At 42.8% G+C, this 25,755-nt stretch overlaps 2 protein-coding genes and 1 non-coding gene across 4 annotated transcripts in view; 2 read left to right on the top strand and 1 right to left on the bottom strand.

Annotated features, from left to right (window-relative positions):
• Window positions 1-812: 812 nt before the first annotated feature.
• LOC148827842 (uncharacterized) lies at window positions 813-12,299 on the top strand. Of its 2 annotated transcripts, XM_088926186.1 has the most exons (14): window positions 813-863; window positions 1,017-1,251; window positions 1,963-2,085; window positions 2,532-2,636; window positions 2,732-2,782; window positions 3,373-3,429; window positions 4,400-4,486; window positions 4,878-5,001; window positions 6,762-6,874; window positions 7,513-7,566; window positions 7,762-7,833; window positions 7,938-8,153; window positions 11,153-11,359; window positions 11,639-12,299. In XM_088926186.1, exons 1-14 carry the CDS (start codon window positions 832-834, stop codon window positions 12,017-12,019), a joined length of 1,857 nt encoding a protein of 618 aa, XP_088782312.1. In that variant the 5' UTR covers window positions 813-831; the 3' UTR covers window positions 12,020-12,299. The 2 variants fall into 2 exon arrangements, with proteins under 2 accessions (XP_088782312.1, XP_088782313.1); XM_088926187.1 differs by lacking the exon at window positions 7,513-7,566.
• A 4,163-nt stretch (window positions 12,300-16,462) lies between these two features.
• Window positions 16,463-25,755, bottom strand: part of LOC148827843 (uncharacterized) — a 29,038-nt gene continuing 19,745 nt past the window's right edge. The window contains exon 2 of the mRNA XM_088926384.1: window positions 16,463-16,522. Coding sequence (XP_088782510.1) covers window positions 16,463-16,522 — 60 coding nt within the window. The remainder of the gene's footprint in view (window positions 16,523-25,755) is intronic.
• Window positions 18,078-18,149, top strand: trnat-cgu (transfer RNA threonine (anticodon CGU)). The gene has a single exon. It is a non-coding gene; the product is annotated as a tRNA-Thr (tRNA).

Raw genomic sequence — 25,755 nt, forward strand, 5'->3', positions numbered from 1 at the left:
AGGGATCAGGGGAGCCCAGACAGCTGTGGTATTTCAGTACAGCCCAGTGAAATTAGAGCAAATCGTACAGATGTGTTAGACTAGCAGAGCTGAAGTTATTATCATCATCCAGGTGGGGCTGCACACTGGTGGCGGAGTGGGATTCCCCATTATTTGTAAAGCACTTTGAGTGGAGTGTCCAGAAAAGCGCTATATAAGTGTAAGCAATTATTATTATTATAGGACGGACTGTGTGGTGTTGAGTTCTGTGTGGCTGTTCCTCTTATTATTACTGTCTTACTATACTTCTTCTTGGTTCAAGAGCCTATTATGGCTTCAGAGAAATTTAAAATCTATTTAACACTGTGAAAATACTGGACCTGTATCTGAAACATAAATACTTAGTAGTGTGATCAGTGTTAAATATTGCTGATTTTCAGTGTGTGATCACTGCTGTCTGCTACACTGCTAAGTAAATGTCGGTGTCTGATTGTTACATTGCTCTCATCTGTCAGTATGTAATTGATACTGTGAGTTACACTGCTGTGGGCTGTCAGTGATTTATACTGTGAGCTACACTGCTCTGATCTGTCAGTGTGTGATCGATACTGTGTGTTACATTGCTCTCATCTGTCAGTATGTAATTAATACTGTGAGTTACACTGCTGTGGGCTGTCAGTGATTGATACTGTGAGTTACACTGCTCTGATCTCTCAGTGTGTCATCGATACTGTGTGTTACACTGCTCTGATCTGTCAGTGTGTGTATTTATAAATGCTATCGTACTTGAATTGGTCCTTGTTCTTGTTTTTATCTTTGTCTAAACAGGATTATTGTGACTTGGGACAGTCAATGGGGAATTCTCAGTGCCCATCAGAAAAAAGGTATTATTATGATTTAAACTTAAAATCATGATAATGTGTTTAGAAGACAACTCAGTTCCAGGACAGCTGGTCCTGCCATCCAAGTCCTTTTCTGTCTTTGGCTGTGGATTGGCTGCTGACTGTGTCTCGGTCTCTCTCTTCCCTCCGCTCCAGCATGTCTTCGGCCTGCCTGATGTCTGAGCAGCAGCAGGAGGCAGTAGAGAGCTCTCTGCTTCCCGATCTCGAGCAGGAGGACATAGGAAGCTCCGTGTTGTCTGAGCCTCAGTGCTCCATTTGCTTGGGCAGTTTCTCCAAGCCAGTGATTATCCAGTGTGGCCACGAGTTCTGCCAAGACTGCATCGAGTCCTTCTGGGTCGACCTCGTGATCACCTGTCCCCAATGCCACAAGGTGTGTGAGCGTGCGAGCACAGTCAAGAGAGAGGAGGTGAGTTGTAGTATTGTTTTCTGCGAGGGCTGCAGGGTCACACAGAGGCTTCGTCTCTTTTTCCATTAGAAGCTTTCCTGACAGTCAGGCTACAGGGAACATTTTGAAACCCAGATACACTTGCTGGAGAATCCTGGTGTGGCAGGTGCACAGTGTACACTGTGAGATGGGTAGACTTTAGATGCCCTGTGCTCCTGGTGCAACAGCAAGCACTCTGACCTGGGGGATGTCAGAGAGAGAGGCCCGTCCAGTGGGCATCAGCACTCTGCTCCACACTTCCACTACCCTCTGTGTAAAGTTAAATGCCTCCTGGTCTCAGTTTTAAATGTTGTCTCCCACCTCCTGGGCTCTGTCAAGCCCATTCAGCTGGTCCATGTCAGTCCTGATGGCTCCCTCCTGTTGAAAGAGAATGTGCTTCGGCAGTGTTTCCTGCGCTCAGATGTGAGGGAGACTCCACTCTGTGTGGTGGCCATTGTCGGGGAGAGGAGGAAGGGCAAGTCTTTCCTCCTCAACTACCTCCTGCGCAAACTGTCTAAAATGGTGAGAGCACCCCACCCCCTCTGCTCTCTGTATAAAGCAGTGTCATACGGCCCTGACATCCCACCCCCACCACTCTCTGTGTAAAGTCCCGTCTTATGACCATGGTTGTGAATGCTCCCTTACCTGTGAACACAGGACATCTGGATGAGTGACGATGAGCCTCTGCGAGGGTTCGAGTGGCAGCCTGGAACTGAGACCATGACGAAGGGTGTGTTCATCTGGAGCCGGCCTCTGTTCCTGGAGACACAGGGGGGCAAGGCAAGGGCTGGGCAAGCTGGGAATTCATCTGTTGTAGGGGGCGCAACTGTATGACTCAGACAGGTGCAGGTTGAACTAAGTCAGAGAGTCTTTCACAGACCCTGCAGGCATCCTGAATAAGTAGGAATGAGAGCTCTACTGACCCTCACCAGCCCCTGTTACCCACTTGTCCACACTCAGGGCATCTGTGTGGCATTCTCTGCTCAGGAATGGGAAGGTTTTGGTGTATCAAATCACCAGACAAATAAGAGGAGGTCATTCCCATCCAGTCTGATTGGTACAGTAGTTAGTAGGCCATTGAGCCATTGGCTGGGCAGCTTGTTCCACACTCTCACCACCCTTTGTGTAAAGCTCTGTCAGCTCTGTGTTGGTACCGGAAGGGAAGAGGAGACAGATGACCACTGCATCTCTGATCAGAATATTCTGTTTTTGTCCCCTCTGTCCAGTTGGCTGTCTTCCTGGTGGACACTGAGGGATCCGTGGATTTGTTGCGGGAGACGGAACTGAGCGTGAAGCTGTCTGCCCTGAGCGTCTTTCTCAGCTCACATATGGTGAGAATTGCGTGGCCCTGTCCCACCTTCCTTGATGACTCTGTACCCCTTGCTGTGCTCTGGAGAGGTGACGTCTCCCCTGTCCTCTCTCCCAGATCTTCAACGTTCATGCTGATGTGAAGAAAACAGAGCTGGAATACCTGGAGGTACAGCACCCGGCCACGGTCTTATCCCCTGATGTGCCACACAGCACCTGCACAAGGGAGCTGTGGTGCAGTGGGGGGCTAAAGCCGGGAACCTCTCAGTGTCACAGGTCCTTCAACTGGGACTGTGGAGCAATTGCAGTGCTGGGTCTCTCTGACTGGGGTATGAGTTTGCCCCCTGCTGGTGACGTGTGGCATGAGCACAGCACTGCATGACTCGAGGTGCTGTTGTGTGTGATGCTCTGTGCTGCCTGGTTTTCCTCACAGGGCTATATAAATAGGCCAGTCCTATCTTTCCCCATGTGTGTCTGCCTGTGTATGTGATTGTATTTGTATATTTGTTTTATATGTGTATATTTGTTTTATATGTGTATCCATGTTTATTTTTTATGAGTGCCTGTGTCTCTGTCAGACTGTCTGACAGATTCAAATTCTTCTCAGGATTATTGGCATGAGTGGTAAATTACACTGTTGCCAAAACAGAAACAATTAACTCTGCAATTACAGACAGTTTTAACAGAGAGAACCTACAGTATGACTTTCTCTTTCTCTGTCTCTGACACACAGCTGGCTTGTGTTTACTCTGTTTGCAGCTGCTGTATCTTGTGGCACAAAAGGGTGAAGGAGCTTTTAACTTTAAGCATTTTCAGGTACGAAATGTACTCTTCAGTGCAGTGAACACAAAAAAAGATCAGATCTCTTTTATCACCTGCAGACCAGGGCCTGTTTTAACTGGTTGCGAGGTGGGGAGTAGGGTGATAATAGTTCAGACAGTTACTGAGGTGCCAGGCCATGCAGAACCTTATAGGTGAGCAAGAGGATTTTGAAGTCAACAAGAAACCTGACAGGAAGCCAGTGCAAGGACTCCAGGACAGGGGTAATGTGATCATGTGCACCTGGTTAGGAAGTCAAGTTAGGAGGATCACTCCTAAATTCCTCAATTTTGATTGAAATTCCAGCACACTGCTATCCACAGATAGGGCTACTACACTGGCTTTACCTTAGTGTTACACAGGTGCAACATGACTTTAGTCTTATTGTAGTTTAAGTTAAGGAAATTTAGAGTCACCCAGGGTTTTATATTAGAAATGCAGTTAGTGCAGAGACAGCCACTTCAGTGTCAGGCTTAGTATGGATGTAGATTTAAGTATCATCAGCATAGAAATGATAGATCAGACCATGTGATCTTTATAATTGACCACATAGATACAGGCAAATTCTGAATAGTATAGGCCCCAGCATCAGATAAGACCTGAACCATTGGAAGCAGTGTCAGAAACTGCAAACACAGCCACAGTCTCTGCAAACATGAGAAAGGAAGATATCATGGTTAACAGTGTCGAAAGCAGCCATAAACACATTGTTTTCAGCAGTACCAATTTACTAAGGCATGCAGTGTCCAATTGAGAGAAAGCAGATTTGCAGGCATCATAACAGCTGTCATAATTCACTCAGAATATTGGTTTGGCTATTTAATCTATTTCAATCATTCTCATGCACATTATTACTTGAGCTGTACTGTAGGACAGCAAGTGAGGCTCTTCAATCTATAGAAATCGTTAGGATTTCATGACTTTGTGAGGCGAGCTGATATGAGATCTTTCTCAATCTCTGATAAAGGGGTTTGATTTCCTGGTGCGGGACTGGACACAAACTCGGGAATTTGGACAGTCTGGAGGATTCCGACATCTGGAGAGAATCATCCAGGTAGGAGAAATACTATGGACCTTATATATATATAACCCTGACCTGTGCTGAGAAAGGCAGAGAGATACTGATACTCTAGACCGGTCAGGAGCTACAACAGTGCCTTATACAGACAACTACAGGCCACAGACTAAAGAGAAGCAGTTCCTTCAGTCTGTCAGTGTGGGACACTCCTTTTGGATTAAAAAAGACTCTGTTCCTCCAGCTTGGCAGTGTGGGACACACCCTTCAGACTAAAGAGACTCAGTTCCTTCAGACTGTCATTTTGGGACTAAAGACTAAAGAATCCCCCTCCAGAGCCTGTTCCTTCAGGCTGAGAGCTGCATTATTTTAGACACAGAGGGATGGGATCCTACCCCTTTCCTGTCGACATGTCTGTCTGTGCTTTCAGCGCTTGGAGGAGTCAGGGACAAACAAACAGGTTCTGAGGATCCTCAGGGAGAAGAGGCCATGCTGCTACCTCATGCCCTTTCCTGGGGACGGACTGCTTTGGAGTCAACAGGGAACCATGCAAGGTAAAAACCGGACAGCTCCACTCCCAGAGCAGCTGCCCTAATCTTGTAGACAGGTGTTCTGGTCAACCACAGGGAGGTACTGTTGAGTAGAAAACCAGCTACAGGTAGCTCCGGGTGGTAAAGTTCTGCGATGCTGTGAGTTTGTTAATGGCCTGGAAGCATGTGTGGTACAATGCAGGGAGTGTTTGGTGTGGAGGGTGGAAACTCGGATTAAGGAAGACACGTTGCCATGGAAACCACACCAGACTTGAATAGGTGAATGAACTGCAGCTGTAGAAGTGGTTTAAAAGGGGGGAACATCCAGCAAGAACATGGTGTTGCTGTGGCTGCAGTAGTGAAAGGACAAATGTGGAGGCTCTGCTGTGGGAGAGCCGGGCTGAAGCTTGACAGTAGCGGCTGTGAGCTGCTGTGAGCCGCTACTAGTCGGGACGATGTTAGAAGAGTGTGCCGCCATGTCTAGTATGAGTGAATAAAGAATGATTAGCTGATGAAGTAACCTTGTGAGGGGGTGGAGACGAATGACAATTCCAGCGGGGATTATGAGAGGAATAGCCTGCAGGGAAAAAAAGAAAACATCAGTCTGTGAGGAGACTGACAGAAGAAACTGAGCTTTATGAGATCATAGAAAGATTTATAGGGACAGCATCCTGCTAGTGTGTGAGAGCAGGGCTGTCGTGTCCACTGTATGTGTGAGTTGTGAGTTAGTGTGTGTGGATCAGAGAAGGTTGTGTGGTACAGGGACCCTCCCCCTGGCAATACATTGTTATCAGGGAAGCGAGTGGGGTCTATCTAGTTGCACCCTCTGGGAGATAGTGCGGTGGTGGCTGGGCACAATGAAGTGAGCTGGCAGCTACGTAGGTGTAACACAGTGGTGACTGGGCACAATGTGAGGTGCGCTGGCAGCTGTGAGTTCATTACCTAAAGGTGTGAGAGTGAGAAACCTGAGAGGTTGTGAGTGTGTGTTAGAGAGGGACAGTGTGTTGGGTCTCGGCACAGTGTGTAGTGCCGAATAGACTCTGTGATGTAGGTAGTGTGAGCTTGTGTGAGCCACCAGGTTGTAACTCAACCTGGTGGCGTCAGGGGAGGACATCATGGCTGGAGGTGGACCTGGAAATCTGAGGCACCTGTTGAGTGTGAAACAGTGACCTAATGGAGTAGAAGCATGAGGCTCTGTGTTGGGGTCTGGAAGCAGGAGGTTCCTAGCAGTGAGGAGAAACGGATGAACTCGGTGAACTGGAGACTCTGAAGTCAAAGGGCCCAGATGTAACGGATTATGGAGTTATGTATCCTGTTACCTCAATGATGTGGTTAGTGTGATTGCCACCCTCAGTGGAAAGTGTGTGTATGATAAAGAAAAGAAACCCAAAAGAGCTTATAAAGGAGTGTGACAGGGGAGAATGAGAGCATGATCATGCCCAATGTAGTGTTAACTACCCCCATGGCACCACACAGGTTACAAACAAGAGGAGGACATCCAGCTTCTGTAGTAGATAGCAGATCATTGATCTGGGAATCTCATCCAGCTGGATAGCTTGTGCCACACTCTCACTGCTCTTTGTGTAAAGATGCGCCTTCTGCTCTCAGTTTTAATGCACTTGTTTCCATTTGTGTCTGGTTGGTGGTTTAGTGTTCATTTTGAGGAAATCCACTGGGTTGCATGTGTCAGTGTTTGTGAGGATTGGGAATAGCAGAAATTAGTAGTCTAGTCTAAATTCAAGACTAGCTTCTATTACTCATTTGTTTTCTCGTGTTTTTCTAAGAAATGAATGAACAGTTTCAGCACTGCTTGAAAGAGTACATCAACCACATTGTCCAGGTCCTGCAGACAATACAGTCAACTGTGACAGGAAAGACACTGGCAGAGATATTCAAGGTAAGACATTATTCATTGAACCAATCAACAGCCATCAATACACCACTAGGGTAAAACACATCAAAGATCATGTTAAAAAGTTAAAAACCAGTACAGTGCAGTAAAGCCCTATGGAATACAAGCCATACAGTGGATACAGTGTGATATGAACTGTTAGTTGTTCTGATGTGTTGTCTGTCAATTGTTGAGAATGAATTCAGAAACCTTATTCATTAATTACAAAATGTACAATAAATTTCTCTTAGTGCAGGTATTGACATAAATTCTAATAACATAAAAGTAATATCTATATATATATAATGGCACATGCTACTGATATTTTCTGTAAATATACACAGTATTAATTTTACATTTTATTACTTAACTGTGTGTATCGTTAAATTGTACATATCACTTTTTATCTGTAGATTTTGTTTTTGCACTACAAATGAAGATGTACAGCTGATCACAGAGGAGGGATGAGAGAAGTGTCCGTGTTTATAAGAGTTATGGCCTGGGGGAAGAAGCTGTGTAGGTGTCAGTCCCAATTTGACAGAACTGGGGCTAACAAACACCTGCATAGCCTGTGATGGAAACTGTGAAGCTGTGACCCCACACTACACAACGAAACCACACTGAACTTGTTCTTGTCTTCATAGGAAGTGGCACATGTGATTCTCACAAGCACATACAGAATTTCCTCTCCTGCAGAGGTGTGTCCCTCTCTTCCCTGCTGACCCAGAAAACCTTTTCAACTGTTCTCTGTTCCTGTCTTCAGTTCCTTCAGAATACAGAGACTCAGTTCCTTCAGCCTGTCAGGATAGATCATTCCTTGAAATGTGTGTTTCATTCCAGAACGTCTCTATCAATGTCAGTTAAATCGGTAACTCCTTTGCTTCCTCCTCCAGCTCATCCATGCCCTCAACAAGCTCACTCTCTGGCACGTGAAGCAGGAGTTCACCATCTTTCTGAATGAGCAGGTAACAGTGTGTGAAAGTGTGTGACAATGTTAGTATAAAGGTGTCAGAGAGTGTGTGTGTGTTTGAACTCCTGGGCTTGTTGACCTTGCTCCCCCTTTCTTCAGAGAATGATCATGCACAACACCACACAGGGGATGAGGAGGACTGTGGAGCTGAAAGAAGCTGAGCTGAAGGCCCGTGTGCAGGGTGATGTCAGTCAGCAGGATTTCCAGAAACTCTTGGAGATCCTGGGCTCTGAGTGTGAGACATTCCTGAAAGAATATACTCTCCTCATCATCACGAGGGAGAAGCAGGAATTCGCCAACTTTCTGAATGAGCAGGTGAGTGTGCGTGTGAGAGTGTGTGTGTGTGTGCGTGTAAGAAACTGGGGGGGTGTGAGACTGTGTGTGTGCATGTAAGAAACTGGGGGGGGGGGTGAGAAACAAGGAGGGTGTGGAAGACTGAGTGACATGGGTCTAGACAGTGACGATGCGCAGGAAAGGTTTTCTGTTTGCACCTAAGACCGCTGTCTTTCTGCAACTAAAGCCTGTATTCAACTAGAGATAAATGGCATCTTCCTGTCCTGTTTTGTTTATGCTTGAAAGACTTCTGACACTGTCCTTTCCCTGTATATTTATTTGATATGTTAAAGTCTAGCCTACTTTTAATGTATAATAAAGAAAGTGTAACTTCAGTTAAGTGAGCATATCTTACTGAGTGCTAGGAGAAACCCATTCTCTGTGATATGCTCCCCTTCAGATTATTGAATTAAAGATCTCTGTTTGACAATCTTCTGACAATCTTGTCTGGAAAGCTGAGTGAAGAAGTTTTTTTCTTCGAGGGTTTGTAAATGAGAAACATGGAAGGTTTGTGTGTGAGAGTGAGAAACATGGAGGGTCTGTGAGTGATGAAGAAGAAGGGTATGAGAGTGAGAAATGAGGAAACAAGGAGGGCATGAGAGTGTGTGAGAGAAACAAGAAGGGCATGAGAGTGTGTGAGAGAAACAAGGAGGGCGTGAGAGTGTATGAGAGAAACAAGGAGGGTGTGAGACTATGTGAGAGACAAGGAGAGCATGTGAGTGTGTGAAACAAGGAGAGCGTGAGAGTGTGTGAGAGAAACAAGGAGGGCGTGTGAGTGTGTGAAACAAGGAGGGTTGAGAGGCTGTGTGTGAGAGAAACAAGGAGGGTGTGGGACTGATGAAGAAGGGTGTGAGAGTGATGAAGAAGGGTGTGAGTATGAAACAAGAAGTGTGTGTGTGTTCTACTTATAATCCTTCTGTTTTCTTTTTTTGAAGTTTATTATTCGGAGACGAAATACTACAATGAAGGGCAAATACATATAGACTCTGCAAAATATTACAAAACAACATCAAATGTATTAACTAAACAGCAAAGACAGCCAGCACATTATAAACGTTACATTAGGGGTCACAGAAAATAATAAGGTTCCATGCAACAAGATTTGTGTAAACTAGTTTTCCAAGAGCATTTTTAGATTGCAGGCAGAATACAGGTTACTCCCAGCATGGGAAGCCAATTTATCTACCAGCATGTCTTTGGACTTTGGGAGGAAACAGGAGCACCTAGAGAAAACCCACATGAACACAGGAGAACATGAAAAACTCCACCCAGATAGAGCCCCAGGACCAGAACTGAAATGAAGGCACCAGCGGCGCGAGACAGCGATACTAAACATGGGTCCCCTCATCTTTTTGAAGATTTGATGTTTTCACACTCCTGCTTTCAAGCTGTTGTGCAGCAATGTCCTCTCTGTGTTTCTCTTTCCCCTTATGTTTTCATTACAGTTCAAGTCCTGTGACTGCTAGAGATATTTCAAGAACCTACTGGTTCTGACTTACAGCATACAGCAAAAGAATTATCAGTTATGATCAGTAAGAATTTCTTTATTTTCCATTGTTGTTACTACAAAGCAATCCTACTTCTTGTCTGTCACAATATCAAGGAGCAGGGTGTCACAGGGAGGGCAGGAGGAGTGCCCAAGTTAGTTATTTTAAAACAGAACAATGGCACTTAGGTGCAAAAGTGATGATTTATTAGGACAGTGCTCCCCACAAACCAACAAACAATTATATATAGTGGAAAAGTAAAGAAATGAAACAAATATACACAAAAAATAATAAACCCTTCCTCTGATAATTACAAACCAGGAGTCCCAACACACTTAGGCCCTATCAGCTCTCTCACACAGCTAAGTACAAATAAACAGAAAATATAACGTTAGCCCTTCAGAGTTTGTGTTTGTGTCTGATTTACTACAGATAACAGGAAACCGATTTCAAAATAAATTCTGGTAATGTTTTGCGTGTATGAAATGGGAAACTGCCAGCCAAGCCACAAGGGTGCACCCTCATGAGCTAGCTAACTGACAGGAAAGTGGATGCACAACAGGTGTAACTTGTGGGATAATGTGTGTCGTGTACTGTACCGTCTGTGGACGGTGAAAGAGATGCCTCTGTCACACAGGGTTTTAAAAGAACCTAAGATTTGAAAAGGTTCTGCTTGAAGTCAGATCTTACTGTCTCTGCGCTTTATGTGTCTTAGATACTGAGACAACCTGACTTCCAGAAAATCATTTACTCCTCTGAAAGCTCCAGTAGAGTTTATGGCTCCCTCCCAAACCTCAAGAAAGAAACATTACCCAAAAATGTTCTCGGACATCCCTACAAAGGTTCACCTTGCAGACAATATTGCGAGGAACTGAGGATCCTTTGATATGTTAAAGTCTTGCAAGGAGGGTGGGTGAGTGTGTTAGAGGTAGAAACATGGAGGGTGTGTAAGAGGTAGAAACATGGAGGGTGTGTTCGTGTGAGAAACAAGGAGGGTGTGAGAGTGATAAAGAAGGGTGTGAGTGTGAAACAAGGAGGGTGTGTTCGTGTGAGAAACAAGGAGTGTGTATGAGAAATGAGGAGGGTGAGAGTGTGAAAGAAACAAGAAGGGTATGTGAAGGTGAGAGAAACAAGGAGGGTGTGTGTGTGAAATGAGGAGTTAGTGTGTGAGATTGAGGGTGTGAGAGTGTTTGTGTAAGAGAAACAAGGAGGGTGTGTGTGAGAAACAAGGAGGGTGTGAGAGTATGCGAAACAAGAAGCATGTGAGAGTTAGAAACATGGAGGCTGTGAGAGTGTGACAAACAAGGAGGGTATGAGAGAGTGTTTGTAAGTCACATTGTCTGTGTATTTTACTGGATGCCACTGGGATGTCTTCTGCTTGTTTCTGGGGTATTTTGTGGTTGGCTCCTTTTTGTTTCTGGGAGCCCTGTGCAGTTCAGAGGGCGTAGTGTGACGCTCTCTACTCTAAAGTGACCCTGTGCTGTGTTTCCTCAGAGAAGTATCATGCCCGTCCCCACACAGGGGATGAGGAGGACTGTAGAACAGAAGGAGGTAGAGCTGCTGTCCCATGTGCAGGGTGAAGTCAGTCAGCAGGACTTCCAGGAGCTCTCACAGTTCCTCGGCTCTGAGCGAGAGAAGTTCTTGAAGGAATTCATTCTCCTGCAGGCGCAGGAGGAATTTGATGGCTTTCTGCATAAGCAGGTAAATATATGATTGTGTGTGAATATTTTCAGTTTATAGATGTGTGTGGGAGTTCACAGGCTTAATTGGGGTACCTCTTGCTTCATTCTGGGGTGTCCTGATGGACACTCCTTGTTTCTTTGTGTACATTTGCATTCTGTTTGTGTCCTGGCATAGGCTCTTGTGTCCAGGGTGTTCTGGAGTAGTCTTCTGCTTGTTTCTGGGGTGTACTGGAATGTTCAAAAGATATATGGAGCTATCCTTTACTCTGAAGTGTACTTACCCCTCAATGTTCTGTAGAGCAATAACATGCTGAAACGTCCAAAGAAGATGAGGGAGATGTTGGAGGTAAAGAAGACAGAACTGCTGGACTATGTAAAGGACAAAGTCAGCCAGCGGGAGTTTGAGGAGCTCTGCGAGTACACAGCCACTAAGAGTGAGAAGTTCCTGCAGATCTATCAGATCAAGTTTGGCCTGACTGTGGGCTGTGTGGTGACCATACCTGTGCTGACCGTGGCTGGGGGTGTGGCTGGAGGCGTGGCTGGGGCCTTCTTGGTCGGGGGCGCTATAACTGTGCAGGCTGGGATCGCCACAGGAACTATAGTTGGCACTACGGCCAGTGTATGGGTGGGTAGAGCAGCTTCAGCCGTCTACGAGCGGATCAAGAGAAACAGGCCATAACAGTGATACCTATCCCTTAAACATTTTTCTTACTCACTGGTGCAGAGTAACTCCTCAGGTCTACAGTCTTAATTAGTGCAGGTTAGCTCTTCTCAGGTCTACAGCTAATAGGAACTATGAGCCTGCCTGACTGGTCTTTGAACTCTAGTGCAGAGAGGACTCCTTATGTACTTTGTGTCAAGCTGATTGTGACTTTCAGAGATTAAAGTGATATTACATATCCCGGTCGTCTGTGTTATTTCAATCTGATTCTGTGTCAAAAAATAAATTTCCCATCAACTTTGAAATATCTCTGTTGTGTATCTTAATAAAGAGCCGTTCTTATATTATTTTAACTATTTTATTAACTACACAGATCACGCCCTTACACCATATATTCCCGCCTTCTACTCTCTCGTTCTGTTGTCTCGCAATGTCTACTCACTAAACTACATCCTTTCCTTTGTTATTTTTAAAGTCCATAACTTTACCATACAATTGTAACAATTCTATATCAACACACAGTAAATGGTTATTAACTATTACAACAAAATGTATGTAAAACCTTCCATTTCTATTCAACACCTACAACTTTTTTTACAACTATTTCTATGCGTACCAACTCAAATTTTAGTTCAATTTCTACTTAAGTCACTTCTAAATATCACCTCATTTCTAGCAGTCTAAGCAACATCTACTGTACATAGATAACACAAACAAAATAGGGCAATTTAACATATGGAGAGCTATGCAAGTCTTATATTTTTAAATGTCTCTGTAACGAGCCGGTTTCCTAATAACCCTGCCACTTCTGGTTGTTACTTCACTTCTGGGCAAAGTTACTGGCTCTCCTATGGATGTACTCTCCACTGTCTGAGGACTCGGCAATTCCTGCACGTCAGAAAGTCCTGTATTCTCAGCATATTCTGTTTCTGCAGATTCAATTCTATGGAAATCTTTTGTCTTTTGAATGTCCCTTGGCTCTTCTTCTTTCTTTTCCATGTTTGGTAGTTTAGTCCGGATATCACGTCCAAAGATACGATTAGCTGGGGTTTCTCCAGATGCCCTGTGAGGTGTTGATGTATAAGCCAGCGGAATCTTAGGGAGTTTCTCTCTCCATTTTTTTCCTTCTGTCGCAGCTGCTCTCAAGGCCTTTTTCAGGTATCTGTGAAATCTTTAAATTTTGCCATTACTGCTCGGATAGTAAGGTGATGCACGGATGTGTTTAATTCCAGTTAGTCAGAAATGATTCAAACAACTGTCCTATGAATTGCCTGCCATTATCTGTTACTACCTCTAGTGGATAACCAAATCATGCAAAGATTTTCATCAGCTCTCTAATAACTGTGGCTGAAGATATGTCTGATACAACAACCGCCTCAGGGTAAGAGGTATAATAGTCTATGACAGTCAATATGTATTCATTCTGAATGGGACCTACCAGATCAATGCCCAATTTTGTCCAAAGCCTTGGTGGTAATTCAAGTGGTTGGAGAGGTTGATCCTCCTACAATGGCTGATTCAACACACAAGTGGAACAATTCCTGACCAGTCTTTCAACATCACTGTCCATGTTGGGCCAGTAAAAGTTGCTTCTCAGGTACTGTTTTGTACGAACTACACCCTGATGTGTCTCATGTGCTATTTTCAGTGCTTGTCTGATTTTTGTTTTCGGTAACACAATCCTCTGTCCTCTTAAAAGCAGTCCATCATATGTAGATAACTCCAACCTACACCTGTGGTATGGCTGCAGTTCGTCTGGAATTGGATTAGGCCATTGTCCTTTTTCCACTATGGACATCAACAATTTCAATGTGTCATCTTCGTTTGTTGCTTGCTTAAGTTCCTCAAGTGTCAGTGCATGCAGTTCATAAGTGCTGATTGAAAGCACTCCATCAACATAGGTGTCTACATAACCAGTGTCTTCTGTGTCTGGTAAAGGAAGACGTGACAATGAGTCTGCGACATTGGTTTTCCCTACCTTGTGTTCAATTTTGTAATCATAAGGCCATAATCTCAATCCAAGTCTTTGTATCCTGGGTGGTAACAATGTTGCCTTTTTGGGATTGAACATATAAATGAGGGGTTTATGATCCGTTTGAAGTGTGAACTTGCCTCCCCATAAATATGTCCTAAAATGTTCCACTGCCCAAACACAACCCAAGGCTTCACACTCTATTTGTGAGTAATGCCTTTCTGTTGGGGTAAGTGAGCGACTTGCATATGCCACTGGCTTGTTCTGTCCATCTTCTTGTCTTTGTAGCAATACTGCTCCAAGTCCTACAGGACTCGCGTCACTGATCACTACTGTTGGTGCATCTAGTATAAGTATGCCAGACATGGTTCAGTTACAAGTGCTCTTTTCAACTCGGCAATGGCTTTCTCAGTTTCCGATGTCCATTCCCACTTCTGTCCTTTCCTCGTTAGTTTTCTAAGGGGTTCTGATATATCTGCATAATTAGGAATAAATTTCATCAAAAATCCACAAGTTCCTAAGAATGAGCGCAAAAGTGCAACATTCTCAGGTCTCAGCGCACTGCAAACAGCTGTCACCTTTTTCGGGTCTGGTTTTATTCCTTCTGCAGTGACCAAATGTCCCAGTATCTCGATCTCTTTCAGGCCAAATATACACTTATCTTTATTTAAAGTTAAGCCTCTGTCTTGGAATCTTTGGAATACTTGCCTGAGCCTCTGTTCAAGTTGTTCTTCATTTTCCGCATGTACTACAACATCATCCATATACCATACAACACCTGGCATTTCACACAACATCGAGTCCATAGCCTTCTGATAGGCCTCTGGAGCACTAGACAAGCCAAAAGGAACTTTTCTGAAACGGTAACAACCCCTGTGTGTGATGAAGGTGGTCAGGTGTCTTGATTCCGGGGCCAACTCAACTTGCCAGAACCCTTTTCGAACATCTAACTTTGCAAAAACTTTGGCTCCTTGCACTGCTTGCAATATGCTGCCAACCGTTGGTACTGGATGTCTCTCTCTGATAACTGCTTTATTCACTTCTCGCAGATCCACACACAGTCTCACTTCCTTGGTGTCTTTTTTAGGTATTATCAGAATATTTGAGATCCATTCTGCACCTTGATTCACTTCTTCAATAATTCCATCATCCAGGATTTTATCTAACTCCTGATTAACAGCTTCTATCACTGGATAGGGTACTCGTCTCAGACTTTGAGTTACTGGTGAAACTTTCTCATCTACTGTAACCTTGATCTGTCCTAAACCTTTAAAGAGTGACTCATATTCCTGTGCTAACTGCTGAAACCTCTCTGAAGACTGGTCAACCACATTGACAGTGTCCTACATTCAGAATCTTCAGATCAAAACATGCTTTTCTTCTCAACAACGCTTCTACATTTCCTTCAACTACAATACATAGACTTTGTCCTTTATTAAATTTTTCTGCAATTTCATCTGTGCCTCAAAGTAGCCAACACACTTAAGTGGACTAATTTGTGCATAGGCATAAAATTTCTTCTTAGTCTGCTGAAGTTTAGTTCTGTGTGCAAACACTTTCTTTAAAAGTTCTACTCCAATAAAGTTTCTTTGACTTCCTGTATCTATCAACATTTTTATCTCTTGGCCATTTATTCGAACAGTTTCTTTACCTTCAGGGTCAATGGAATGAACAAATTCATCTGAGTCTGAAGACGGTTCTTGAACTGCTCGCAGTTTTGTCCCTTCCTTATTTGTATTAAATTTCTTTTCCTGATGGGAACCGTCTTTCTTTCTACACACTCGTGCATAATGTCCTGTTTTCTTACAGTGTAGACATTTTGCTGTTCGCGCTCCGCATTCATCTGCTTTGTGCGTTGTTAGTCCGCACCTGTAACATGTAATGTCAGCCGTCCCTGTTCTTCTATTTCTCTAGCATGACTGCGTCCTGCTGCTCGGCTTTTGTTTGTAAAGTTTGAGCGAGCGCCCCGTTCAGTGTCACTTTGTCACTGTGGTCAGAAAGCATTCTTGATTCTGCTTAAGCTGCTTCATGAATTCTAGCGACTGTAAGAGCTCTTTCTAAAGTCAGCCCTTCCTCCTGCAGCAATTTATAGTCTCTTATGTGCACATTTTTCCACAAGTTGATCTCTTAACATTTCAGTTTAAAATACTCCAAAGTCACAAGATTTAGCCAGTTCTCTTAGTGCAGTCACAAAAGCATCAACAGATTCGTCCTGAGACTAAGTACTCTGCCTAAATTTATGCCGTTCCAAAACCACATTTCTCCGCGGTGTAAAGTAAGCGTCTAAGGCAGCTCTACAGTCTTTTCATATGTACCTTTTTCTCCAGGGAGGTTGGCGAAAATCCACTGCACAGGCGCCCCAATACAGTGCAGTAGTGTAGCCCGTCTCACGGCATCCGGAGCTTCTGTAGATCCACTGGCTATTTAAAAAAATCTGTACGACTCCATCCATATCTTGTATTCCGTATACAAATCCGGAGCTCCGAGGTTCAGTAGAAGCGGTGGAAAAAGCTGGGCATAAGCAAAGCTTCTCGGCGCGGCTGCCATATCTTCCATGGCGCAAGCTCAAGTTCTGTTAACTAACAGAACGAGAGAGTAGAAGGCAGGAATATATGGTGTAAGGGCGTGATCTGTGTAGTTAATAAAATAGTTAAAATAATATAAAAACGTCTCTACATTTAGATACACAACATTTATGGCGACGAGAGATGAGTGCTTGACGGACTCAAAGTGAGCACAACAGTGCAGATTTTAGTTCTCTTGCTGGTAGAAACGAACTTCTGAATTTTCGGACTTTTCGTTTAGCTTGCGCCACGGAAGATATGGCAGCCGCGCCGAGAAGCTTTGCTTGTGCCCAGCTTTTTCCACCGCTTCTACTGAACCTCCGAGCTCCGGATTTGTATACGGAACACAAGAGAAAAAGGTACATATGAACAGACTGTAGCTGCTTTAGACGCTTACTTTACACCGCGGAGAAAAGTGGTTTTGGAACGGCATAAATTTAGGCAGAGAACTTAGTCTGAGGACGAATCTGTTGATGCTTTTGTGACTGCACTAAGAGAACTGGCTAAATCTTGTGACTTTGGAGTATTCGAAACTGACATGATAAGAGATCAACTTGTGGAAAAATGTGCACATAAGAGACTATAAATTGCTGCAGGAGGAAGGGCTGACTTTAGAAAGAGCTCTTACAGTCGCTAGAATCCATGAAGCAGCTCAAGCAAATTCAAGAATGCTTTCTGACCACAGTGACAAAGTGACACTGAACGGGGCGCTCGCTCAAACTTTACAAACAAAAGCCGAGCAGCAGGACGCAGTCATGCTAGAGATATAGAAGAACAGGGACGGCTGACATTACATGTTACAGGTGCGGACTAACAATGCACAAAGCAGATGAATGCGGAGCGTGAACAGCAAAAATGTCTACACTGTAAGAAAACAGGACATTATGCACACGTCTGCAGAACATCACGTCCGAGTTTAAGGACAGTAACATCAGAGATTGGAAGCTAGGGAGTTTCAGGTCTGTGTTTTTATTATAGGTTCAAGAAAGTCTGAATACCTTTGCAAGAAGTATTTCAGAATCCCACTCAAATCCAGTACGAATGCCGCATAGATCTGCATTGGACAATTAGTATACTGTTTGTCCGTTGAATCAAACACGCCTTATGAAGCATTTCTAAAACAGGAGAGATCGTTAGGGAATGCGTCTTCCTGTTAAAATCCTGTTCCTGTTAAACTTCAAGGGCACTATAAGCAGAGGTGCTCTACAGAAAAACTAAAGCCAGAGATGCCAAAGAGGTCGAGATTTCACCACGTGAGAGAAAGCATCTCAGAAAACGAAGTTGCGGTCGTTTCCACACGTTATAAAACCACTAGGTCAAACAACAAGAGCTGAAGAGCCGCTGTTGAGAGTAACGCGGCCGAGCGCTCTAAGGAGTTGGCTTAAACCTCCAGTCTCTTCAGGAGCATCTGTTGGAGTCGCACTGCTACAGCGTATCTCCTTGTTAAGTATCCCTTTTATTGTTGTTGCTGCCTCCAGGCGATGTAAACCAGATTCAGAAAAAAATAATTTGAACAACATTATTCCCATGTTGACTTGAAGGCGCGGTGGCCAAATGGTAAGGCGTTGGTCTCGTAAACCAAAGATCGTGGGTTCAATCCTCACCCGTGCCTGTTTCATTTGTCACCGCTTTACTTTAATTTCAAAGTCTTCAAAAAACTCGCAATGTAGGAGTCTCACTAGTAAGAGAACATAACTGTCGCCAGTGATTAGTATTCTTGCATATCCTGCCTTGTTTTTGCTTGCTTCGTACAGCCCCCCACTCCATGGTCTGATCACAAACAGATCTGGTGAGCTGTCAGTCCAGGTTGGAAGTAACGTTCGAAAGCACTAAAAATTTGACTTAGGAACGAGAAGACCGTGTTTTTTTTAACGAGTAAACGATAAAATAATATACTGCCTGCAAGACTATGTCAAGTTCAAGTTTATTGTCATTATACTCATACACAGGTATATGGTATTAGCTATTAGCTAGCTCTCGGACATAAGTAGTACAAAGAAAAAAACACAACAACACAACAACAATACAATTGTATAACAAAAGAAAGACAGAGACAACAGTCGATGTGCAGGCAGTGTGCAAAACAACAAAAAGGTAACAGGTTATGTGCAAAAACATACATCAAAAGAATGAAATAAAAGGATAGAAATTATGGGGACTGAGATTTTGACATGTATGGTAAAGGGAGATTTTCAATGTGTGTTTGGGTTTTTGGTAAGAAGGCACTGTGAGGTTCAGATCATAAGTGAGAGGTGAGGTGAGAGTGAGAGAGGCTGGGATTTTAATAGTTTGATAGTGCGCGGGTAAAAAATGTTTCTGAGTCTAGTAGTCCGGACCCGAATGCTCCGGTACCGTTTTCCATGTCATGCTAAACGCCACAAATTGTGTTCGTCCAGTTGTATCAATCGTCCTAAAGTTACGGAAAATCGCATGCAACTGGTGCAATCAGCACACATTTTTTCAGGATAGTCGAGCGGTTAAAAACAGCAAATTCAGATTCGTGTCTTTTAAGCTTTGTGTTTCGCTCTCCAAATAGTGGCACAGGTTCAAATCCCACTCCCGACAGTCAGGCGTTTTACCCTGTCTTTTTTACCTGCCTTTACACTGTTTCAGTCTTGTTGTGCTCGCTGACAATCACAGTATGAGGAAAACGGAGAAACTGCTTAGCAAAAAGAAAACGGACAGAAAAAAGCTTCGTAAACACGTGAATGTGATTAGCAGCAGTAAGGTATGCATTCAAATGTTTAAGGCTGATTTATAAAAGCAGCAGAAGAAAGGTGCAGCCTTTGTGATAGTTCGCTGGTTTTTATACTGCTTGGACTTCTTTCAAGCCTATGAAGTGACCCCCATTTTATCTTCATTTTCAAACTTCAGAACCGAATAACAAAGAGGTTTCATGTGTGACAGCATTCCGTTGCAAATACCGTTTCCACTATGTATTCAGCGACGGGAATGAAATATTTTAGTGCTGGCTCAAATGCGAGGAATTTCAGAAAAACCTGGAAAAGCAACGCTTGCAGTAAATGACAAATTTAAAGCGTGTAGTCAGCATGAACAGAACAACGCAATGCTCTGTAAAACCGATCTGAAGCCGCAATTACTCTTTTATCTCGGGCAGTTCATTCCGATACGATGTTTCCGCAGAATAAATGAAATGCCGAACTCCAAACATGTTGTTGCCATTATTGTTACTCCTGCTGCTATAGTTTTAAGCTTTAATCAGAGGGTATGTAATGTTGTAAAGGGGCTGGGCTACTTTGTTCAGTCCAAATTCCATTATGTGAATTTATGCTTTTTTAATATAAGCATTAACAATACAATGCGTGCTCAAAAACCGTTACTTATTAACTTAAGAAGCGGCAGTGTTTTGACAAAGTGTGGTATTCGAACAGTAAATGCTGAAGTGTTTAATACTTGCTTGTGAGCAGATCTCCCTCAAGCCTCACCTGGAGCAGTGTCTTTAGCTACTGAAAGCAACTTTCGAGTTTAGATACTCTTAGGTATCTGATGGAGATAAATTAACATCAAACGAAGAAGTAAAGGTTTACTTCGAGTCATAATCAAATAAGGCTCCACAGCTGAAACATTGTTTCCTTCTCTTTTCAGCAAGGAATAAACCTTGACTTTTTCCTTTGAAGCCCATGCATGCTGACGCAGCTCCCTACTTAAATTACCAGCAACTGTGTACCTCCAGCTGACCTGTACACAAATATATGAGAGAGGTCTACTGAGACGAGAGGAGCACTGAAGACTTGATAAAGCTCTCGCATTAGACTCTGTGTTTTTGTTGTTCCCCAGATTTGTTTTTAATGTTCTTTTTCTTTTGAAGTTGTTGCGTTTGGTTGTTTTTTTTTCATAGTTGTTAGACTGCTACAGGGATTTACCTAGGTTCCTGGAAGACTTCTCGTTTTGTGTTTGTTGTGTTTTCGGGTTACAACAATTTTTTTTTTTCTATTGATAGGACCCCACGCATTACTATGGGAGTAGTTAACTTTAGTTCTTACTAAAGTTACTAAAAATTGCATCTCTTTAAAACAGACAAACGAGTTTATGTGTCGCGCTGAAATTCACACATGAGGGAATTCAAACGAAAGAAATCACAGAAAAGATATCGCGCTTAAAAAGAAATCCAGAGTGGAGACGCTGGTGATAGAAAACAGAGCTTCATATGATGCATGAGATGCTTTACCTCTGAACTAAACTCGGCTCTTTAATCGTGTTAGGAAGAGTGAATAGCCAACAGTGTACATTTTAAAAATAAAAGCAAGACAATGAGGCACGAAGAGAATTCGGAACACAAACCTCTCCTTCATCGTTTAATGAGCTTTTGATGAACGCCTAAGTGAAAGACAAATTCACTATTTTCACTTTGTGATTAAAAAACATTTTTATCACACGTTAAGCACTCCTGATGGTGTCGAATGGTTCTTTTTTCTACCCTCATCATTTGAGGATCCCCAGCTAAAATATCTTTTTAAACTACAACAAAATTGCAATATTTTGAATACTATTTAAATTTACATAATCACATTCCAGGTGATATTGACTTAGGCGCTCAACTATTAACTTCTTGGAGTTTGACTTGTGCCAAAAGTTTGAAATCTTTGCAACTATCAGGATGCTTAAGGACATCCAAAGAAACCCCATCACATTTAGGAGAGACGGTGTTGAGGTCAGATTAATTTGAAATGCGTCTCTGGGGACTTTTGATTTACCAACGTTATGTTTAACTGAAGGATACGATGACTGATTGTGCCATAGAAACTAAGGCACGTCACCTTTTTTCTACATTCACAGATTTTTGGCTAAAGACAAAAAAATTGTTTTCATTTCCTTGCCAGCTGGCAGTAATTCCTCTGCACCGACAAGAAAGATGAGTATTTTATCTTTCGCAATTTGTATGGATTTTTTTAAAAACAAGTTGTTCCAAAAATTAAATGAACACTTCCTTTAAATTTAATGTAGAAGCATGTTGCTGTCCATAATGATAAACTGTGTGGCAAGACAGGAAGAAAGGCATCACTGGGATTCAAACCCATGATCTCCTGTTTACTAGGCAGGTGCTTTAACCAACTAAGCCACAGCATTCTCTCAGCCTCATGTTAATCCCGCATCAGCAGGGTCAGCTTGTCGGCACGCCCGTCTCCATTTGGTGGTTTGAGCTGACGCTGCCATGACGTTCCCATTAAATGCGACCGAGAATACTCCAACCGGCGCGCCGCTTCGCCTGCTGTCGGAGAACTAAGCCACGGCACTGGCATTAAATATCCCTTTTACAGCCACTTGGACACATCTCAATTGCTCTGAGACACCTGCATTCAGTGTGCGCTGAGCCTGCTCGCTGAGCAAGTGATGAGAAATGGCTTATGTCCAAGGAGCTCAATTTGCTTTTTATGTTCAATGGGGTGTCCACTACAGCTAACACTGAAGCGCAGCACAGGCTCTGTGGTTTGACATCTCCCGAGGTAAATGTTGAAATTGTAGGTGGAAGAGGAAAATTACCCTCGTGTATGGGGAAAGAAGCCAACTCATGTCCGGAAGGAGCTAAAGTGTGTATGGTGGTGGCCTAGTGGTTAAAGCAATAACTTCTTAATACATGATACTCTGCACAAGTAGGTTTGGACCCCATCCTTCTCGAGGACGGGCTTTAACACATTTTGACCTTTTTAAACTTGGTGTGCTTTTGTTTCGTTTGTTCGCTCCTGTACTACAGCAGTAATATTTCTATAGGTGTATGATCATGGTAGGCTGACAGCAGGAACATGTGGCCCACAAGCAGTGACAATATCAGAGGTGTCTGCAGTGTGTTGGTTTGTGAGCAACAATAAAATAACTTGACGTGGAAGCAGGTGTGCCTGCATTAACACAGCTCCATCGAGCGGAAAAAGTAACACAAGAACAGACTTAAATTCAACAGCGAGTTTCTGTAGCTGAAAACAGAAACTACTCCACGTGATGATTGAATTCACAACCTCGGCATAACTCCGCTTTAAAAGCACCCCAACCTGACCAATTGCGCTACGTTCTGAATCATTAAGAATTCATTGTAAAACCAACAGAAAGTACAAACTTCTATAACTACAGTCCTAGTTATATAACAATTGTAAGTATAAGGATAAACTACTGCAAGGCAGTGGTCCACCTGAGCAAATAAGGTCGTAATAATGTTGACACCCCAAAACATAGATACTATGTAACATGCTGTTCCTGGACGGATAGCCCTCCTGCACATCAAACAGTCCGATGTAGTAACTGTGAATTCGGGGTTAGTGTAGTTATCTGACCATTGACAAAGTACAACTATTTTTTACGGCGCAAGTTAAGTGAAAGTGTTCAAAAACTTTTTATCCAAACCTTTTATCCAAAACTGAGGGGGGTGGGACTGTTCAGTTGAGGGGGCGATTTTGGCATGCCAGTAACATTTTCAGAAAACGTCCTAGAGTTACAAAAACACTTACTTTGTGTATAAAGTGCATTGTGTACACACTGTAAGTTCACAACGCGAGAAATACTGCTCAATATGGGATCCTGTCCAGGAATATCAGGGCTGTAGGGGGTCAGATCTATAGATGTAGTAAACACATTAGTGGAGACGGTGTGTCTGCTCTCTGTGAGAGAGCCGGACAGGAAGAATAATCTGTGGTCTGGGAAGAAGAAACCCTCGTTGGAAGACCGGCATCCTCACAGGAGAGAATGAAAAAAAAACTTTTTCAGGGACGCTGATTTTTCTCCTTGGGGGAATTAAAAGCACTTCTAGGGAGTGGCCTCGTGGCGTAATGGTAGCGTATCTGACACCACATTAGAAAGTTGTGTGTTCAAATCATGTTGAGATTGGCTGATATATTTTCAGGTTCTGAACCCAGACATTACACCATGCAGTCCAGTTTTATCTGTATACCACATAGATAATCTAAATGAAATAACAGAGCAGTACAGAACACGCATTCAAGAGATTGCACAGCAAGTCATTTTGAACACGACAAGAGAAAAGGCACACTGCACATCCGTGAAACATCACGTCCGACTTTAAAGACAGTTACATCACAGAATGGAAGTTTCAGGCCCCTTTTTTATTACAGGTTCAAGCTAACCTGAAAGTTACAGAGTTTTAGGTCACTTTTGTATTATATAAAATAAATATTATTTGTCCTTTTTTAAATTGTGGATGAATTCCACTCCCATGTACCAAGACCTTACAGTATATTCATGTTAATTAAAATGACCAACGCTATTGGACATTAGCTGGTGCTTGTTGTAACGATTTGCTATTTCATGCAGGAAAGAAAGGAAACCCGACCCAACATTTGCTTTCAGGTGCGGTTCATTCACATAATGGACATCTATTTCTGAGGACCCTGATTTAAAATCACACAAATCCGGTAGAAGTCGAACCTACAATCTCATGATGCAAAATCAGATGCGTTATCCATTAAACCACTGGCCAATCATGTAACTGAATTGCACCATGGTGAGTTCAGCACTGCAACTAGTAATACACCATACCATCTAAAAGTGAGAAACATGTTTTCTACATTTTTATCAGTTTTTAAAAATCATATCTTTAAAACAGACAAAGGGTTTGTGTGTCACTCTGAAATTCTGATTGATTTAGAATTCAAAGAAAAAATGTTTTCTTCAACAACGCAGTGAAATTATGACATCTTCACTCTACTTCTCTCTTGTAGTAAGGCAGACCTTGCAGTTTGAGCATTTGCTACAGTAAATTAGGTCATGTATCATGTTAAATCACTTCTTCAAAACAAAACATTTCCTGGTGCACGTTTTCTCCATGAAAAAAATACATTTTTCCCGTACATGCTTTCTCGTTTTTTTCCATCAGAGTACAGAAAGAAGAAAAAAGGGAAAAGCAGTGTCGCAAAAGAACTCTGTCACCCTTGGGAGATGTCAACCTCATCGGATATGAAAAGTGCCCAATAAAAGCAATTTCTCTTCATTTATCTTAGCTTCAGGGGTGCTATTGTGTGTGAGGAGGCAACTTGCTCAGCCAGCAGACTCAGCGCTTACTGAATACAGGTATGTTTTGAGTGTCATGTTGATCATCTTATAAATGCAAAAGAAACTTTTAAAGCTGATAAAGTAATTTGCATGTGGCTACAACATCCCTGGAAGAGAGATTTTATCAGTTGCACATAATTGGTATTTTTTACTTTTTGTTCAGCACTGGAAATATATTTTTTTAAGTTTTCTTAAGAAGATCTCATGAAGTATTGACAGGACCTACCTTTAGCACTCAATAGCGATATTAATGGAGTAGAAATGTAAGATAAATTGATGATCTGAGCTAAAATAGTCCTTACGCGCCTCATGTAACAGTGTTCGTATTAATAGCAAGTAATATTCTTTTTCAACCCCAAACGTTGCTATTGCATTAAGCTTTGTGCGACCATTAGAGGTTTCGGTAGCTTCTGGAGAGCGCACTTTTCCAAACTGAAACCTATAAGAACATTATTCAAGACGCACCATGTCCCAGAATCATTCATCAGGACTAGGATTAATATCAATGGAAAGTACTTCAAAATAAAAGATTTTACTGAAATATTAAAAGAGTAGAAAAGCATTTAAAATAGAAAAAATCAGTTCAGATGATATTTAATTTTTGAGAAATGGGCACATACATCAGCTCAGTGAGCAGTGCGAGGTGCTCTCCTGGAGATGATGTTAAATTAGTTAAAATCATGTGATAGTTGAAAAAGCTTAATACTTAGTGAAACAGCCGGCACAAATGGTTGTGTTTGTGATTATGCCACTTGTCTACTATAGCAGCGTCAATAAGAGACCCTCTGAAAGCAGTAAAGCACTGCACAACTGAATTCATTGCTATTTAGAGAAATCCACAAACTCGTGTTTTTCATGTGCTTTAAAAGACAGCCATACTCACCGACAAAATAACGACACTGCTGCTGATTTTTTCCGAAGCACAGTTGACCTTTCTGAGCCAAATGATGAAGCTCACCCAGTGAATACTATAGCAGAAGGTGGAGGAAAGTGCAACTTTGTAACTACTGCAACCACAGGAACAACTGCAAGAAGCAGAATCAATTTCCTATCGAATGGTGTTGTTGTCTGAGGTACACTATGTGAACGTGTGGAGAGAATCCCACAATCTCTTCAAAACTTGGACAAAGTATTTCTGATGGAGCGCTGTGCGCAAAGATTGAATAAGCTTTGCTCCTGCCGATGATTCTGCATGAAAAAGC

This window comes from Atractosteus spatula, chromosome 10 (assembly GCF_055471065.1).
Source record: "Atractosteus spatula isolate fAtrSpa1 chromosome 10, fAtrSpa1.hap1, whole genome shotgun sequence".
NCBI lineage: Eukaryota > Metazoa > Chordata > Actinopteri > Semionotiformes > Lepisosteidae > Atractosteus > Atractosteus spatula.

Bases quoted from the DNA above. Each gene is read 5' to 3' on its own strand.
- LOC148827842 (XM_088926186.1), top strand. From the start codon at position 832: ATGGGGAATTCTCAGTGCCCATCAGAAAAAAG. The intron at 2,783-3,372 runs GTACAGCACCCG...CTCTGTTTGCAG, and splicing joins CAGAGCTGGAATACCTGGAG to CTGCTGTATCTTGTGGCACA. The intron at 11,360-11,638 runs GTAAATATATGA...AATGTTCTGTAG, and splicing joins ATGGCTTTCTGCATAAGCAG to AGCAATAACATGCTGAAACG.